The sequence below is a fragment of the Rhinolophus hipposideros genome (genome assembly GCF_964194185.1).
Source record: "Rhinolophus hipposideros genome assembly, chromosome: 19".
NCBI classification, from domain to species: domain Eukaryota; kingdom Metazoa; phylum Chordata; class Mammalia; order Chiroptera; family Rhinolophidae; genus Rhinolophus; species Rhinolophus hipposideros.
This window is the reverse complement of record NC_138065.1, coordinates 41,384,646-41,402,879: the sequence shown is the minus strand read 5'-3', so window position 1 is coordinate 41,402,879 and position 18,234 is coordinate 41,384,646. Positions and strand designations below refer to the sequence as shown.

General features: G+C 43.7%; 1 protein-coding gene across 3 annotated transcripts in view; it reads left to right on the top strand.

Annotated features, from left to right (window-relative positions):
- The window catches only part of RGL1 (ral guanine nucleotide dissociation stimulator like 1), a 218,881-nt gene extending 201,829 nt beyond the window's left edge, over positions 1 to 17,052 (top strand). For all 3 annotated transcript variants that reach the window (XM_081026003.1, XM_081026001.1, XM_081026002.1), the window contains 5 exons: positions 117 to 206; positions 4,597 to 4,783; positions 8,546 to 8,800; positions 12,111 to 12,225; positions 14,662 to 17,052. In XM_081026003.1, coding sequence (XP_080882129.1) covers positions 117 to 206; positions 4,597 to 4,783; positions 8,546 to 8,800; positions 12,111 to 12,225; positions 14,662 to 14,849 — 835 coding nt within the window. In that variant the 3' untranslated portion in view covers positions 14,850 to 17,052. The remainder of the gene's footprint in view (positions 1 to 116; positions 207 to 4,596; positions 4,784 to 8,545; positions 8,801 to 12,110; positions 12,226 to 14,661) is intronic.
- The last annotated feature ends 1,182 nt before the right edge of the window (positions 17,053 to 18,234 follow it).

Sequence of the window (18,234 nt, the reverse complement as noted above, 5' to 3'; positions counted from 1 at the left end):
TATCTTTACTTTGAATAATCAGAGCCTTCCTCTAAAACAAAACCAGTAAATCACGTGAATTCTCAAGTCATTCAATTCTCAAGCCCTGACCTCACGTGCTCCCTTCTCTTCCCCAGCTATGCCCTCTCCTGTGAGATTGAAGCTGCTCCCGATGCCAGTGCCACCTCGCCCAAGCCTCGGAAGAGCATGGTGAAGAGGCTCAGCCTGTGAGTGTCACCCGGGGGTTCTGGGGCCCTGAGAGGGTCCCATCAGAGTGGGGGAGAGGAAGCGTGCCCAACGCAGTTGCCTGGAGCCAGGGTGAAAAGGAAGAACAGTTCGCTCACTTGTTAAATAGTTTGTCTTTCTGTCATGAACTCACTGTGTACAGTATCTAAATCCATTCATTCTTCTCCCCTGGTCTCTCTGGTCTGAGCCACCATCGTCTCCTGCCTGTACCACTCCAGCAATACCCTTCCTGGCTTCCAGCCTCATCCTTGCCCCAACAGCCCATTCACCACCAAATAGTCTGGTCGTCTCCTCAACTGTACACCAGATTATGTCATTTCCTAGCTTAAAAGCCTTCAGGGGTTTTACTCTGAGATAGCACCTGAACTCCTTCTAGTTTTCTAGGCCCTGCAGAATCTTCCCCCAGCCTTCTTGACCACCTTCCTCTCACCCAACACCCCTCGCTCATCAAGATCCAGCCCGTCTTCCAGCCATCCTTCAACCACATGGGCTTGTTCCGGCTTCAGGGCCTTTGCAGTATGTGCTCCTTTGGCCTGGCATGCTCTGTCTGTGGCCAGCTCCTTCAGATACTTGGCAGACATATTGCCTCCTGAGAGAGTTGCTGTCTCCCCCAATCACTATTGTACTGGCTGTTTCTTGCAGTGGCATGTAAGCCCCCGAAAGCAAGAACCTTAGCCATCATACTCATGGCTGTACGTGCAGCTCCGTGCCAGGCATGCAACAGGCCCACAGCTCAGTTCATACCCGTCTTCCTTGGAGTAAAATGCAGAGTTCTGACAGTGGCCCTCACAGCTCTCGAGGATCTGCAGCATCTCCCCAGCCCCACCCACCTGTCCCATACCTGTCTGTCCTCATCTTTCGCCGCTCACTCTACTCTGCGCACTCCAGCTACCCAGACCTCCCTGCAAACGCTGGGCGTGCTCCATGTTTATTTGCCATTTCCTCTACTTAGAACACTGGTCCCCCAGACGTCCCTCACTCCCTTCAGATCTCTGATGAAACTGCACCCTCTTGGTGACCCTTTCCTGACCCCCTTATTAAATACCATAACCTATTCCCCTGGCCTGCCCTTCATACCCTGTCTCACCTCTGCCCGCTTTGCGTTTCTCCACTGCATTCATCTCCATCTGATACACCTCGTGTTGTGCGAGTATGTCTGTTTATTATCTAGAATGCAGACTCTACAAAGACAGGCATTTATGTCTGTTTTTTGTTTATTGCTATATCCCCAGAACCTAGAATGGTACCCGGCACATAGTAGGTAGTTAATAAATATTTATTGAATGAATAAGTTGAGCAATGTGCCAACACTATTCTACGAGCAATAACACAGATATTTCTCATCCAATCCACAAAACAACCTAAGTGGTAGGTCCTACTGTTAGATCCATTTTATAAACCAGGAAACTGAGGCACAGACAGGGTAAATAATATGCTAGTTATTGGAGAAGAGATGATTCTTCCTGGATTCAAACCCAAGATTTGGGCCTGGATTCAAACCCAAAATTTGGCTTTAGAACCAAGGCTATAACTTTTTACCATACTGCCTCTTGGAAAAATGGTTTCTGAAAGAAGATAGGAAGGAAAAATGGAATGGGAGATTAAAAGTGGAGGAGGAGAGAAGATGAGGTAGAGAAGAAAGAGAGAAAGGATGAGAAGGAAGGGAGGAAAGAAAGCGAGACTATTGGTGTCATTAGAACTTGTGCTTTGTAGCAATTTTTATACAAGAGCCTTAGGAGAACCTAATCTCTGTCTTCAAGTTGATCTCTTAGACATTCAACTCGGAAAGACATTAGATTAATGAATCTAATAAAAGCTAAAGAGGTTAGTTTAAGAAAACAAGGGTTATCATTTGATTAATAAGTTTGTTTTTCTCTTTCGAAGACATATACCTGTGTCTGATGTTTTGGGCGACACATCTGCATTGACCAGGGACAAGCAAGAAGTGATTAGGGAACATTGGACAGTGTTTTCATGGCAGAATGGACTTGGGTGCCATGCTGACCTCACACATCCCAACTCCACCAGTTTCCTGTGTGAATTTCTATTTTGTCACTTGTGAGATGAGAATAATAGTGCCTACCTCAGTGGGTTGTTGTCAACACTAGTGGGGTTGTCACACTCCTAAAACAGTGCTTACTTCTCAATGGATTCCTAAAAAGCTACCATTATTTTTTTATGGAACAACTTTCTATTATTACCTTTGTTTTGGGCGGGGGGAGGGTCAGGATGCTGATTATTTCCGTGGGTTATTGATACTTCCCAGCTCTATCTCTTCACATACCTCAACAAGTCACACTGCGATATGGAGGCTTGGATATTGTCATGTTTCCAATGTAGCATATGCATGCCTTTATTGGGTGTCCTGCACGGTGTCCTGCTTTCAGAAGGTGCTCAGGCTTCTACCTGGTATCAGGTGATAATGAGGCATTAGTTTTAGAATCTTCTCAGCCACCATCTTTTCAGATTGGTCCCTCTTCAATCCTCTCAATTGGTTTCTTCTGGAACTCTCTTTTACATATACAGGCATTTCTTACTCCATTCTCCATGTCTTTTTAACCTCTTATTTTCCACGTGTTTATATTTTGATGCTGATTTCTGATAATTTTCTTTAGATCTATCATCTAGTTCACACTTTTTTTCTTCAACAGTTATTTCATCTTTACACTGAGTTTTTAATTTATGTAAGTACATTTTTCATTCTAGAAGTGAATTTATTTTTCAAATTATCTCTCTGTTCTTTTTTCAGACTGTCTTGCTCTGAAACTGCAAGCTTTCAATTTCTTGCAGTTCAATTTCTTTCTAACTGCTGCTTTCAATTTCTTTTCTTGTGTCTTTAATATTTTTAAACATACTTATTTTATAATTTGGCCCATGGTAGACACTCAAATATTTGTCGAATGAATGAATAAATTATTAGTTTCTTTTTGACAGTTCCTATATCTGAAGTTCTCGGGAGTCTAAACCTATTGTTTGTTATGCTTTGGGCAGGATATTTTCTTATGTGTATTTTTTGTTTTTTATTGAAGTTTATTGGGGTGACAATAGTTAGTAAAGTTACATAGGTTTCAAGCGTACAATTCTGTAATACATCATCTATATATCACATTGTGTGTTCACCGCCCAGAGTCAGTTCTCCTTTTGTGACCATATATTTGATCCCGTTTACCCTCATCTACCACCTCTCTTCCCCCTTACCCTCTGGTAACCACCTAATTTTTGTCTATGTCTATGAGTTTTTGTTTCTTTCTTTGTCTTCTTACTTTGTTGTTTTCAGCTTTATATCCCACATATCAGTGAAATCATATGTGTGTATTTTGCAATTTTGTACTTTGAGCTCTTCTTTATCAGGGAATTCTCTGCAGCCTGGGTTGAAGGTTTATTCTCCAGAAAGACTTTTTTAAAAAAAATTCTAATTTCCCCAGGAGCATCACTGGCCTGAAATTCCTAGTTCCTAGACCACTTGCGTAGGAAATCTGAGTGAGATGCTGGCCAGGATCACACATAATTTCCGGGGAGACATTTATCTTTCACCAAAGCTCAGACCAAGACAGACAAGCTTCCTTGTTGTCTTTCTGTGCCAGTAGGAAGATATTTTTCCCTAGCCCATCTTTTTACTAAGGGTACAGCCCTTTAAGGGTCCTGGCTCTAGATAAGGGGGTCTCAGTTCCAACTCCCCACTTTAATAAACAGCAGCCCTCCTCTTTGGGCTGCGTATGTGTTAAGATCCACATCCCTAGTTTGCCAAGATTGGCACCTCCCACTCTCCAACCAAAGCAGCTGCAGAATTAGCTCACATGCTTCTGGTTTTCAGTTCCCTTTCTGTTTCTGGCCTGTAGGGATTTTCCTTACTGTCTTGCATGTGCAACTTTTAAAAAAAATTTAATGTTTCTGATCTATTTTAGAGTGAAGGTGTGTAGGTTATTGTAGTTCATCAGATTGTTGGAATAGAACTTCTCCTCCTGGGTTTTTTGTCCAACAAGTGCCAGCCTTCTTCTTCAGCCTCATGGAGTTCATCTTATAGGGGGAAGTGACGGGGTGTGATGATGGTATTTTGATCCTGCCAAAGTGGTCCATACACTATTAAAAAATGGAGAACCCTTGACCTAGAAAGACTTTCGATTAATGTAGCCCTTCATTCGGCTGAGCAAACTGTGTGTTCTTGGAGGTTGGAAATAACATATTTGGACAAGATGTTTACTATGATCTGTTAGAAGCTTTACAGCAGATGTTTTCCTAAAATAATAATGGCGGGGCATGCGAGATTGAGAAAACATCAAGGACTTAATTCACATAGATACCGGTGTATGCTCTCAATCATGGGTTGCAGATTTGTAAGAGTCTGAAGGCCTGGCATTATGTTTTCTGCAGACTGTTTCTGGGGTCGGACATTATCACCAGTAGCACGCCCACCAAGGAGCAGCCCAAGTCCACTGCCAGTGGGAGCTCTGGCGAAAGCATGGACTCCGTCAGTGTGTCATCGTGCGAGTCAAACCACTCAGAGGCTGAGGAGAGCTCTATCACTCCCATGGACACACCTGATGAGCCTCAAAAAAAGGTATCAACTTCATCCCTTTGTGCAATTCCTAATGCAGGCGCATGACACAGTGTTTGCCACATAGGGTACATCTGTCTGCAAGTTTATCACTCTATAGTATTTTGAAAGTCATGTTTTTAAGAGGTGTCAAAAGCAGAGTTCTATCTGGGGACTCGTACCTTACAGAAACAGGTCTAAAAGCAATGCGCATGTTAGTTTTTCCATCTAGCCTTTGAAATACTGTTCTGTACCCACATCCAAAGGCCACGGAAGGATCGTAACCTGTAACATGAGCTACACTTTATTTAGGAGATGTAGGATCTTCTTTGAAGGAGCAAAAAGTCAAGGTACAGAGACATGTTTAGCTTCTTGATGTCATACCTTGTCTTAGCCAAGCTCTTACTACAATAATGTTACATAGCAAACCACTCCACAACTCAGTGACTTCAAACAACAACCATTTATTGTCTGTCATGCACTGCAGGCTGGTTGATTTGGGTTGCACTTGGCCCCAGGCTGTGGTGTGGCTCAGGTCTGCTGTACCTGCCTTTCATTCTTTTTTGGAGTGCGGACTACCGGGGCCAAGTTCTTAGCATGCTGAGACGGATGGACAAGAGGGCAATCGCAATCCCGGGAGCACGTATCCAGTTTTCACTTGGGCCATATCTACCAACATTTTATTGGCCAAAGTAAATCATATGGCCAAATCCCACATAAAAAATATGGCAGGGAGCTATGTTCCACTTCTAGTGGGAGGATTTTGGAGTCACAGGGCAAAAGGCATGGATACAGAGGAGACTAAGGAAGTGGTAACAATGATACAATCTGCCACGTCCCTCCCCTGCTCGCCAGAGGAAAGTGATGAGAGCTGATGAAAGAATTCCCATAGAGAGTTTCCATTTTCTATGGCTGCATAAACAAATGAAAAGAAAACAGAAGATCCATCTTAATCTTCTGTACACATATGCTTCAATCTTTTTGGTCAAGGAGCTTGAATAAGAGTTGTCAACTTTGAGGCGACTGGAATTTGCACCGTTTGGGGAGGTTTTGGGGACAGCCAAACTTGTTCTGTCAGTGACTTCTGGCCCTTTAGGCTAAGTTAGGTAGAGTGTTGGTAGCCATTCCTTCATTTTGTGTGTATATGTTTTGCAAGAGGATCTGTGTGCTGTTTCACACTGTGGTATAAGTGACAGCAGCAGTCTCAGAACCCTCAACTGACCTTATCACAAAGCAGCCAGTGCAGGAAGAGCACCGCACGAGGACCCACAGGCAGTGATAACTTAGGTGCAGCCCCCGCTGCATTCCTCACCTTTCGGCTTTGAAATCCAGGGAACAGTCTCCAAATATTAAGGAAAATCTCTAAACGCACATAGCTGTTCTGTCAGGCATTTTCCCTAAACCAGTGGTGTGATCATTCTCCACAACCTGACATTCAGCATTGAATTAGTCAAAACCTGGAGTGAAGTCTCATTATTCACCAGCTGACAGCTTCTTCTGCTCTGTAGGCCGCTTTTCTGGTAATGGACATTGTGCAGAAGTGATAACCCAAGTGCTGCCCACATCTCTGGGGGATTCCTTCCTGTCCAGGAAGGGATGGAATCGCATTCGCACCTGTTAAACTACTCAAGCCCAGTAGTTTAACTCCTTGCTCCATCGTTTTGTCTCCTCCTATATCAGTGCTTTAATTTCTTGCACAAGTCATGAATTTGCACTCTTTGGATGAACCTACTCAGAGTTATGAATTTCTAGTTTTAAGAATGAGTTAATTGAATAGGATGCGAGTAGTTGCTGGGCTACAAAGTCCCCGGATGCTGACTGGAAAGGCTTCGGTTCCCCTGCTCACTGCACAGCTGTCCTGCAGATCCTCCCCAGTCCCTATTGACTCAGAGATCCTGCAGCCCTCCAGACTGACCCCCGCACTCCCCAGCAGCTACACTGTGAGGCCATTCTTTCTAGTGAAATGTCGCTTCATCCCTTTTTCTTCATCCCCCTGATCATGATTCCTAAGCATTGATTTTCACACTTGTTCCTCACAGTAAATTCTCAATAAGAATCTGGGGGCTGCTCCGGTGGTTGGCTTAGAGCTGCTGGAACCCAGGCATCTTCAAGGCTTTATTCACTTATAAATGTCATTAAAATCATGGAAAATCCAACAAAGGGAAAAGGATTTATGTGGAGGAAAAGGCAGGTGAAAGTATCAAACCAATAATTGGAAAATGGACCTCTTGACTACTGTGTGGTACACCTGCAAACAAAGTAAGGCTGTTAAAATCACACACCTTCCCCCCATCAGTGAGCCCTCAAATGGAGCCACTAGTTGGTTCATTTGGGGACATAAGAAAAGAAATATAACTAAACCATATTATGATAGGGCGAACCACAGTTAGACTCCTGCCTATCAGAGTTGGAACATCAGCTTTCTGGCTCTAATGAAACTCATCGTGGTAGAATTTAATGTGGAGTTATGCCATTGGAAGAAGTCCAAAGGCAATGCAATAAAGTAGACTCCATTTTACGTGGAAGCCAGATCATCAGAAAGCTAAATTTCTGTACTGTTTCCATGGAAAGGTAGACCGGTATGAAAGAAATTAATGCTATTTATTTTTTAATGATTTCCAGATTATTTTATAGGATTGAGTGGTATAATTGGCTTACCTCATTCTGAAAAATTATTTCTAATTTTCTACAAAATTAATTGATGTTTAAAATGCTTCAGTTTAACGACTTCTGGGAGCATCACCTAGTGAGTTCGAGGTGTCCTAATTCTGTCATAACTGGTAGTGCACATACGATAACTGTGTAATTAATCAGAAATGCACGTTAACTCGAGCACTGCTTTCCTTAATTATCCTTGACGTACAACGTGAAAATGTGTACAGTTGGTTCTAGAAGCATGTAAAGTGCTAGAGCCTCTCACAGGCTGTGTTCCCTTGGGCCAGCCCCTCTGTTTCTTTTAATCTTGTTTCCCTCCTCGTTACAACGCTCTGCGTTTTGTTGACAGGGTATATGAAAGCTCCTCACAAACCTCACAGTGATATCACTGAGGGTTGAAATACTGTGTTCATTCACCATGTTATTATCAACCGCAGTCTGGGCCTTGGCTATGCCCTTGCTTGGTGAACCTGGCCATGGGAGTCAGGAAACTTGGGGGCACGGCCTGGTGGTGCTGTCTGCAGTTTTCTCTCTGGCTTCAGCTTCTTCCTTAGTAGAAAGGCAATGGGGCCAGGTGACCTCCAGCGGCCTTTTCAGGACTAATGTTCCATGCGGAGCTGTACAATCTGTGGTCCTTATTTTAGAGACTTCTAAAAATATTGACATATCTCTCCTGCTACGGAATCTGATTGCAAAGTGGAATGAGGACAGAAATGACTTTTGGGGGCATGTCAAGCATCATTCTCGCTCAGGGCAGTAGGACTGGATAAACTGTTGGGACTCCCGCCCTGTAAGCTTCCAACTCCCCTCCGGAGCCCATATTGCCTCTGGTTTCCGGTATCTGCTGCCATCTGCTGGTTCAATTTCTTAAGAGCAGCTAAAAGCTAGACATGACAACCACCTTGCCTCACTGAGGGATCTAGAGTGATTCGGTCAAGTACCCAGTCACTGATAGGCATCTGCCATGGGGGTACTTACATCAGAGACAACACACGTGTGGGCTGTTGTGGAGGAAATGACTGAGGTTTATTAGTGGCAACATCTCTGAAAGTTGTAAAGCACAGTGTCAGCCACGGTTCTAACAGTCACAGGTTTTGCTAAACAGTCTAACAGGTTTGCTTCCCCTTCCAGCTCTCGGAGTCGTCCTCCTCCTGTTCCTCTATCCATTCCATGGACACAAATTCCTCAGGGATGTCGTCCTTAATCAACCCTCTCTCCTCCCCTCCATCCTGCAACAACAACCCCAAAATCCACAAGCGCTCCATCTCTGTCACGTCCATTACCTCCACCGTGCTGCCTCCCGTGTACAACCAACAAAACGAAGACACCTGTATCATCCGCATCAGCGTAGAGGACGACAACGGCAACATGTACAAGAGCATCATGGTGAGGCAGCCAGGCTGACCCCGGGGTATGCGCAGGGTCAGCGTGTACATGCGTGTGCAGGCGAATGACTAAGTCCCATGTTTCCCTGGCTGTGGACTGATAAGGCGCACGTACATTGAAAGATCTACATACCAACAGGGCATAGAGGATGCAATTTTTTCTTCTTAAAATTTGCTAAAATTTACTCGTCCAGGTCAGTGTCACCCTTTTCAAAACTACCAACTAGGGTGACTATCTCACTCTATTCCAGGGAAGATGCCACTGCCGCATGCCTTTCCGGAAGTCTTCCTGTAGAATTACACGTGTGGATTTTTTTTTTTTATTAAATTTATTGGGGTGACAATTGTTAGTAAATTTACATAGATTTCAGGTCACGTGTGGATTTTTAACTGGATTGCCATGCAGTCTTAGCAATGTCCTCCATGGCGGCCAGTTGCTCTTTCAATCATTTAGAATCAAACTCAGTAAAGTGGATGATCAAGCTAGAAATACAGTTTGAGTCCACGAGGAATGATGTTTACAAATAAATGAGACTGACCTTTTTGAGCTTCTTGTAGAAACTGTGTTTTTGAGTGCAGTCCCAAAACTGTTGTGAGTAGTGGCAGTCTTTCTGGAATGTAGAGCTTCTCTTGGTTCACAATCACCTTGTTGTGAAAGGTCTCATGTGTTTATTATAAGAATAAACTCTTTAGTTTATTGGATATAATCACATATTAAAAAGCAGATTCTCCTTTGCAGTAAAATCCCACAGGTCATTCTACAACTCTCCTCATCGTTATCACTTGCCATCTTTGAGGGCACTCCAAGTGCTGACAAGCTCAGCTCTGAACACGATGTAGTCATACGGGGAAGCTATCTTCTAATGTTCTAAAGAAAAGCTTTCCTGAAGCATTCATTGAATCCACAAAACATTTCTCGAACTTGGTTGTGTACTAGTCATTGGACGAGGCTTTGGGGATGGAGAGATGAATGAGACATTTCTGTCTATGAGGAACTTAATAATCAAAAGGAAGATCAGAAAGCGTTATTCAAAATGTAGTAAATAATCTGATAGAGGTCAGATCAGATTGTAAAGGACCTACTAGATACTTAAAATTACAAGTAAGGCTCCCATTATACCGGGGTGCCAAAAAAAAAATACAAGTGGACACTTTGGTCAGCGTTGCTCAAGCAGTAATTCCCCATAATCAGAAGTGTCTGGACGCTGATGGTAACCACTTTGAGCATCTCTATAATTGCAGAAGTCAAATGTGACTATATTCATCTTTTGTTATCGGTATATATTGAATATTACAATTTTAGTACAGTTTTCCTTTCTTAAAGTGTGTATGCATTTTTTGAAACTCCCTGTATATATGTAAGTACACACACACACACACACACACACACACACACACACACACACACAGGACAGTGCTGGTTCAGTATATCAGCATATGGCTTCATGATTGAGCTGTTAGTACTAATTGTGATCATCAGCTCCCCTCAGTAGCTTTTATGGTACAAAGTACCTAATACAAAGCACTGAAGGAAAGCCCTTAGCCATCACTTCCTCATTTGGATGCCCCTGGGGAAGTCTAAAGTAAAGAAAAGAAAAGAAGGGTAGCCTGGCTTTTTCCTTAAGTAGGTTTCAAGTTGACAGCTTAACCTAACATGAACCACCTTAGCACAACTTCTGTCCCCAAGTGGTGTCCTTTCTCCTTTAGTTTATGCTCCTCGTCTGGTCCACTTTGCTCCAGCTGTGGAAGTATTTCCTTTAGACTATCAAACAACATATTTTCCTTCTTTAAAATTTTGTGTGCCTCTCTTTTACCCTTGTAAATGGATATGCCAGATGTTTTGGTAATAGACAAAGGAGCAAGGTCTTTGTCACTTACAAGGACCCCATTGTAACGCACGTTGTTTATTGAATCTCAAATGCCAGCTGCTGCCCCTGACCGGAGGGAGACATCTGGGTCCAGCCATCCTCAGACTTACTGGTCATTGGAATGACAGAGTTCCTTGGAGGAAATTAGACTTGTTTGTTTTTGTGGTTGTCTCTCCTCTTACCTCCTAATGAGAACAGCTTTTATTTTTAAGCAAGAATAATCTGTGTTTTCTTTTGCTTTCTTTCAATTTAAAGAAATCACCCACAGGATGGTACACAAGTTAGCCCGCTTTTCCTGAAAGGGAAAAAGATGGCTGGGGAGAGAGTTCGAATTGGTGGGGACTTTACTTGTACTTTAAAAAAAAAAAAAAAGTCAGATTTATTATTTTTAAACACTTAGCTGATTTTTAAAGACTTAGAAGCATAATTTACAAATAGTTATGTAGACAGATCTTAAGTGTTCAGTTCTTTGGGTTTTGATAACTACCTATGTATATAAATCTATATATCTATATATCTATATCTATTCCTATTTCTATATTTATATGTGTAACCACCACCCCAAGTCTAGATAAAGAACGTTTTTCATCCTTCCAAAAATTCCCTTGTGCCCCCTTCTAATCAGTCCCCTCTTACCTCAGGTTCAGCATCAGGTTAAGGTGAAGGTTAGTTTTCTGGCACCACAGGTTAGTTTAGCCTGGTTTTGAGAGAATAGACTCCAACAGGATGCCATCTTTTGTGTGTGGTTTCTTTGCCTCAACACGAAGTTGTTGAGATTCATCCCCATTGTTCCATGAGGCAGTTCTTAGTTCCTTTTAGCTGCTGAGTATTGTTCTATTGTGAATATTCTACAATTTCTTCATCCACTCCCCTGTTTCCTGTTGATGGTGATTCAGATTGATTTTTTAGCTGTGATGAATAAATCAGCTATGAACATTTGCATACAAGTCCTCTTGTGGACATATGTTTTCATTTCTCTTGGTAAATACCCATGAGTAGGATTACTGGGTCATAGGGTTACTTGTGTTTTTTGAAATGGTCAGTGTGGAGAACTGTGGCCATTTCCATCCCACGGGTTGTCACCAGTGCCAGGTACGGATAATTTTGGCCCAAGACTGAAAATGCTATACATTTTCACAATACCCTCACATATCTTCCTTCCCTGGAACCTCAACACGTGCAAGGGAGATAGGCACGGCGCACCTTCTCTGATTTTAATAGAGGAAGACACTGTGACACTAGATGACAGAGACAGTAGATGACCCATCATCCTTTGCGCAGAGTGGAGCCAGGACGAGGGCCAGGAGTTCTGGCTCTTGGTCCTGTTCTCGTTGCACTGGGCCATTTCCCTCGCAAGGCTTGTACAAGAAAAAGAGGGTCAGGAGAACTCTTTCAGGAAACGTGAAGCTAAATACTTTCCAAACCAATCCATTATCTTTACAGTTGACGAGCCAGGATAAGACCCCCGCTGTGATCCAGAGGGCAATGCTGAAGCACAATCTGGACTCGGACCCAGCTGAGGAGTACGAGCTGGTGCAGATCATCTCGGAGGACAAAGGTGGGCACGTTTTGTTCATCCTGGCGCCTTCCAGCAGGTCGCCCCAATTTTAGAAGTGAGAAAATGAATACAATGCCAGTGTGTAAATGCAACCACACGAGGTTTTTAATTGTGCAAAGAGGGGGCTGTGTGGGGGACCATGCCATCACCTCGCTTGTGGAATTAAGAGTTGCAACTGCTCCCCCCGCCCCCCACCCTTGTTATTTCTGCAGTTTTGCTGAGGATTCCTCTTGCCCATTCTTTGTAAGCGTCTCTCCCTATGTCAGGAGGCAGGGTAGTTGCGAGTCTGTTGGATCTTTACAGGTGGCCACACATCTCCTGTACCCAGTGACGTGGGCCTCAGCTATGTGTGGACCTGAAATGTAGCAGTTCCTGTAATGATTTCTCGTTGTTTCAGTTCATCGTTTCTGAGAAGCTTATAAGCGTGTCTTTTGTGATTGGTCTTGAAGGGGCCAAAGCTTCTAACACCAGACTCTGAAGGGTCTTTACCTCACACTAATTGAGGCAAAGAACTGGGAATCTATAAAACGTGTCAATATGCCTAGGAGTCATTATTTAAAGAATTCTTTTTATGAAAACTCTGGGCAAATAATCACCCTGAATATACCTATTTACTCATTTGAATTGGGGGCATATTTGTTGGGAGGAGGAGACAAGCTGCTGGATAACTCCTCTATACCCTGTCACATCATAGAAAGTGACTTAATCAGAGCAAGTCTCATCTCCAAGTACAGCAAATATTGTGGAATGAGGCCAACACTGTCTGCTGATCAGCCCAGCGATGACCAATGTAAGTGTCTTGTTAGTGCCCGGCTGCTCACCGACAAGCTGCCCCCACATAAAGGAAGAGAAGAATTATACAAGTTGGGGGTAGGGAAGGGAGCAGGTATTCATCTTCCATTTACCAACACATCACCCAGGCCTATATGTTGGGTCCAGAGGAGACTGGCCAAAATTAGAAGAGTACTTTTTCTGAGAGATGAAAAGCTACTGCCTTTGAGAAAATGCTTTTACAACTACCTCTTGGAAGTTTTCCCATTCATTCAGCTGAACACTAGCTTGTGGGGCAAACCTTTCTCAGTTCTAGCTTTTAATGTAGTTACAGTTAAAATTCTAAGCCTAAAACATGGTCTCTTGAGTTTTACCATGTTGCCGACAACACATCAAGGTGAAGCCGGTGGGGCTGAAGACCCAGGAGTCCCGAGGGGCAGCCTGGGCCCAGCTTTGTTCACCCCTGGGTGGTCTTGGGTGGGCTGCTTGACCTCCCCGGGCCTTGGTCCTTAGGTAGCTAAATGGAGACACTGCCCTACTAGTTCCTCATACATCACAGGGCGATTGCAAAGATAACAGGAAACAATGTGCACGGAAGTGCTTGGAGATATGTTAAGTGACATATACGTAGCTGTGAGGTAAATGATTACTGACCCAGGAATATGTGGGCAGGAGATTGGAGACACTTTAAGGGAGTCATTCTTGATGGAACATTTGTGCAAAACATACCAGCGTCACTTAGAACCTGATGGCATCAGTGTTACTGTAGAAATCTCCACGTTTGAAGTTAATAGAGGTTGACTTAACCCAGTTCCGAAATCGGATTCCTCGACTGGTTGCCACCCCTATTCCACGGCCTCAAAGCTAGACTTGCACATTTTTACCTTTTTTTCATTCCCTGTGTATTTTTAAATACCCAGTATCCCTGAGTACTAAAAAGCATATGCCTTCTTTTAAAATAAAAAGTGGATTAAAATAAGTTTACTTGAGAATTTCATATAATACTCTGGAATGGCCCTGGTTCAGAAATTGCAGCTATCTCGTTGGGAATGATTGAAGTCAACAACAGTTTAAATGTTAACAGATATACACTCTCTTATATGGATACTGTTTAATATTTAAATTCAAGCTCCTCAAAAGGAATAAACTATTGGTTTGATTTGGGATTACTTCAAAACATATTTCAATATTCCAAGTAAAGAGTTCTGGGAAACGCTGTAGATTTTCTCTTTTCCCCCCATATCATTGGGTTCTCGTAGTCTCTGAGAAAAGCTGCATATTGGAATAGAAAATGGACCACGGGAAGAAGGAGTCCTGGGTTCCAATCCCAGTTCTGCAGTTTACTGTGATCTCGGGAATGTCATTTACATTCTCCTGGGCTCTGTTTCCCACTGCACTTTCTTCCAGCTAAAACGTTCTGCATTTGAGCATTTAGTTTATGGGTGGAATTCCTAAACGCGTATCTGTGCTTAGTTTTTTAAAAATGGGGGTTGAAAAGCTGTTGGAACCAGTGGTGGGGGGGTGCGCATGGTGTAGCTCAACTCACATCCAGGGACAAAGGGCTGTCGTCCCATCCTCGCGTCTGAGCAAAGTCTCCCCCTGCCTCTGTCAGTACTGCTCTGACTTACACACGCTGGCTACCTTCTCTTTCCTTATCGTTTTTAGAACTTGTCATCCCAGACTCGGCAAATGTCTTTTATGCCATGAACAGCCAAGTGAACTTTGACTTCATTTTACGCAAAAAGAACTCCATGGAAGAACAAGTGAAACTGCGTAGCCGGACCAGCTTGACCTTGCCCAGGACAGCTAAACGGGGCTGCTGGAGCAACAGACACAGCAAAATCACCCTCTGAAGGGAGGGACCAATAGCCCCTTGCTTGCCAAAGGCACCGTGGGGCTGAGGACAGGCCGTGGTGATGGCAGCTACCATCCAGTGTTAGGGGATCATTGGTGAAGCCAGCAGGTGCTTACTGAGTACCTCTGGTGTGGGAGGTGCATTGTGGGGGAATGGGAGAGGGATTTGGCACGAAAAGGGTGAACGATTCATTGACTCTTTGACCTATTTTGACTGAAATGCAAAATTATCCACATTTATAAATATATATATTACACATATTTGGTATGTATGTGTGTGTGTATATATATTATATATATAAGTATATGAGGGACTTATAGGATATTCTGGATTATGGAAAAACAAATTTGCACAATGGCCCGGGAAGTTGAGGTCACTTTCTACAGGGAAATAGAAGGAACTGAGAACCTAGTCTCATACCTTCCAAGCAAATGGATTTAGTCCTAGGAATACGGAGTGTCCTTTCTTCCAATATTAGAAGTCCAGACTATTCTCATAAAGGGAGAGGATGACTTTCTCAACGAAATGCCACCGGAAGAAAACAACTGCAGAGGCTGGAACTGCCACAGGCTGATTGAAAGGCCACTTTGGAAAGGGTTTGGATGAGCCAGTGGCTTTGGACCTCTGCCTTCATCCAGCGCTTTCTGCTCCCCCAGGAGGGTGGGGGATGGAGCTTGGAGGCCCAGCCCACCCCCTGACATTTCTGGAGTCAACACAAGCCTATTTTGATTTCTGGCAAAGCACTGTGTATCTAAGAGCATATCACAGTCGTGATGGCACCAGTAGCCACGCTCTTTGGTAACTTTTCCGCCAGAAAAGAAATCGCCAAAGGATGGTGACTCATGGGGGCTCTGTCTCCAAGGGCCCCAGTCATGGCCTTCTCTGATTGCCTTTGCATGTAAAATGCTCTGTCTGGAGCCTTTCGCCATCTGGATTGGAGTACCTCTATGTTATGTGCAATTTGTTCCTCAGGTGTAGAAATTTCTACTGCGATCTACTCTTCTGTGATCATTTTGAGCCTGTGAAAGGTTTCGACGCAGCGGTTTCTGTCAATAGCCCCTCGAAAGGTGTTCCCTGCTGACAGCAGTGCCCCGCTGTACTTCGTAATTTTTATAGCATCACTGTGCCTCGCATGGGGAGAGGAGTGGGGCTGCGTGTATGACCTAACCATTTCTGAAGAGGGACATTCTTCCAGATGGAATCAGTAACAGTTTGTTCCCCCACATCCCCCGCAGGTCCCCACACTTGCTATCACAGTGTCACTGTTAAGTGGCATTTTTTGTCTCTAGTAACACCCTCTCCCTTCCAAAGCTGAGCTGTACTGGGGTTTGAACTAAAAAGCCATATATGGGATGTTGACATGTAGAAGAAGCACTTTTCAAAATGTCACCCTTTTTAAGAAAAAAATTCTCAAAATACCCGTTTTTATTCCCAAAATAAAGAGAATGAAGCCAGATATGAAGTGTAGATTATAACATGGAGCTTTTCTTTTTCCCCGTCCTCCTATAAGACGGCTCCCAAAGGTTACGTGAGGTGCATAGTGGGTAAATAGTCATGTGACGTCATACGAAACACCAGAGACAGTTTAGAGGTTTGTAGCAGTGACCAAAGACTGAGCCAGGAAGGCCTCGCATTTCCTGTAGGCCTTTCTAGACCAGTCCGTGCATTGTAAAGACCGACTGGGTTCCAGCTAGTCGAAAAGCACTTTCTTCTGTTTGCGAGGCGCGTCTCAGTTGTGCTTCTGTGCTTGGAAGAGACTTGGCCAGGGTGCTAGGAAATCAAGGAAAAGGAAATAAATGTGCCCTCAGCCTGAATTTCTTGGTTTGAAGGTCAAAAAGGAAGTAGAGCACTCTTGGCCTGGTCTAGAGTGTAGCTACCAAGATATACACGTGCCCGTGTGCTTGCCCTGTGTATTTATACTGTATATGTAGAGTCTAGATTTATATACTGCAATGTAAAAATATATATTTTTTTTCTTTTTTTTAAAGACAATGGAAATTCCAAGTAGATAAAACATAGCCTCGTTTATTTAATGCCACTTTAAATGTCTTCAATGTGTTTCCTGGTAGCCTGCCAGGCAATGCTTTTAGCTGCTCGCACGCTTGTCTTTCTGCATCTCCATCATGTGTTGACCTTTTGGTTAAACTAATAAACTGGTTTGGGACTTGGTTGGCATGTGCTGCCAGACCCAGAGGGATTGGATATGGAGTATTAATCAGATGGGTTCTGGGTGCCAGATGCATTAGTAAGCGTTTTGGAAGCCCACTGTGGTGCGGTTGGAGGGAGCAGAGGGAAAACTAGTGGCAGTGTGACGAGGGGGTCCTCACTGGCCACTGTGACAAATCTGGCAAACCGGCTCTTGGGGAAAGAATGGCATCTTTAGGAAACTGTGAGCAGATAGCATTCCTTGCTGCTAGCTTGCTATTCTTAGGAGTCATGCCATGGCGGGCACTTCTTATAAAGTTGAACTTAAAGTCAGGGTTCAAGGTAGTACTTGGCCGACTTTCTGACAGCCTTTCCCCCTCTTGGCACTTGCTACCACCTGCATAGTTCTTGAAACCATCTACGGCGCGGGAAGCCAGCAAGGCCTCCGTGGAAGGGGGAAAGAAGCGGTCTTCCTTCCCAAAGGGCAATCAGACTGAGGCCCGCTTCCCTCAACAGATGCACATTATTGTCTTTTCATCATCTTGTTTCCCAAAAGTCCCCAAAATAATTATAATTCCCAAAAGAATTATCCTCCAATGGATCCCTAAATGGATCCAGATTGTCAAGTTTTCTGGGCCTTTGGTGGATTTTGGAGAGAGCCAAGTAGGTGTTTTAATAATTGACATTGCGGGGTGGGGCAGGGGGAAAAAAAGGATTTTTATTTCTGGCGCTAGGTGATTATTTTTTTCAAGATCATTCTAGAAAACAGGTTCCCTTGTTTTGCCTCTGTCTGGAAACTGGGCTTGGTGACCTTTTACCTAAAGGAATAATGTCTTCAAAATCCATTCTTTGGAGACTTTTCAAATGTGCCATGCAGCCTCGGACCACTAGGAGGCCTGCAGCTCTGTGCCCTGATTTTAGTGGTATTGGGAAGGTTTCCTGCCGCCAGTTCCTACAGAAACTGCGGCTGTGACACTGGTTATAACCTGTAGCAGCTTTGAGACGTTATTTCCATTGTGTTTTGCATTATTATTTTCCCTAGAGTTCATCTTAAAATGAAATACTTCTGGAAGGAATGTGTTAGGCTAGGCTTAAGTGATAAACCATGCAATCTCAGTAACTTAAGACAGTTGTTTTTCATCATGTCATCGTGTAACACAAATCAGGCAGCTCTCCTTAGTGACTTTCCTCTAACAGTGACTCCAGGATCCAGGCAGCTTCCATCTTGTAACTCTGCC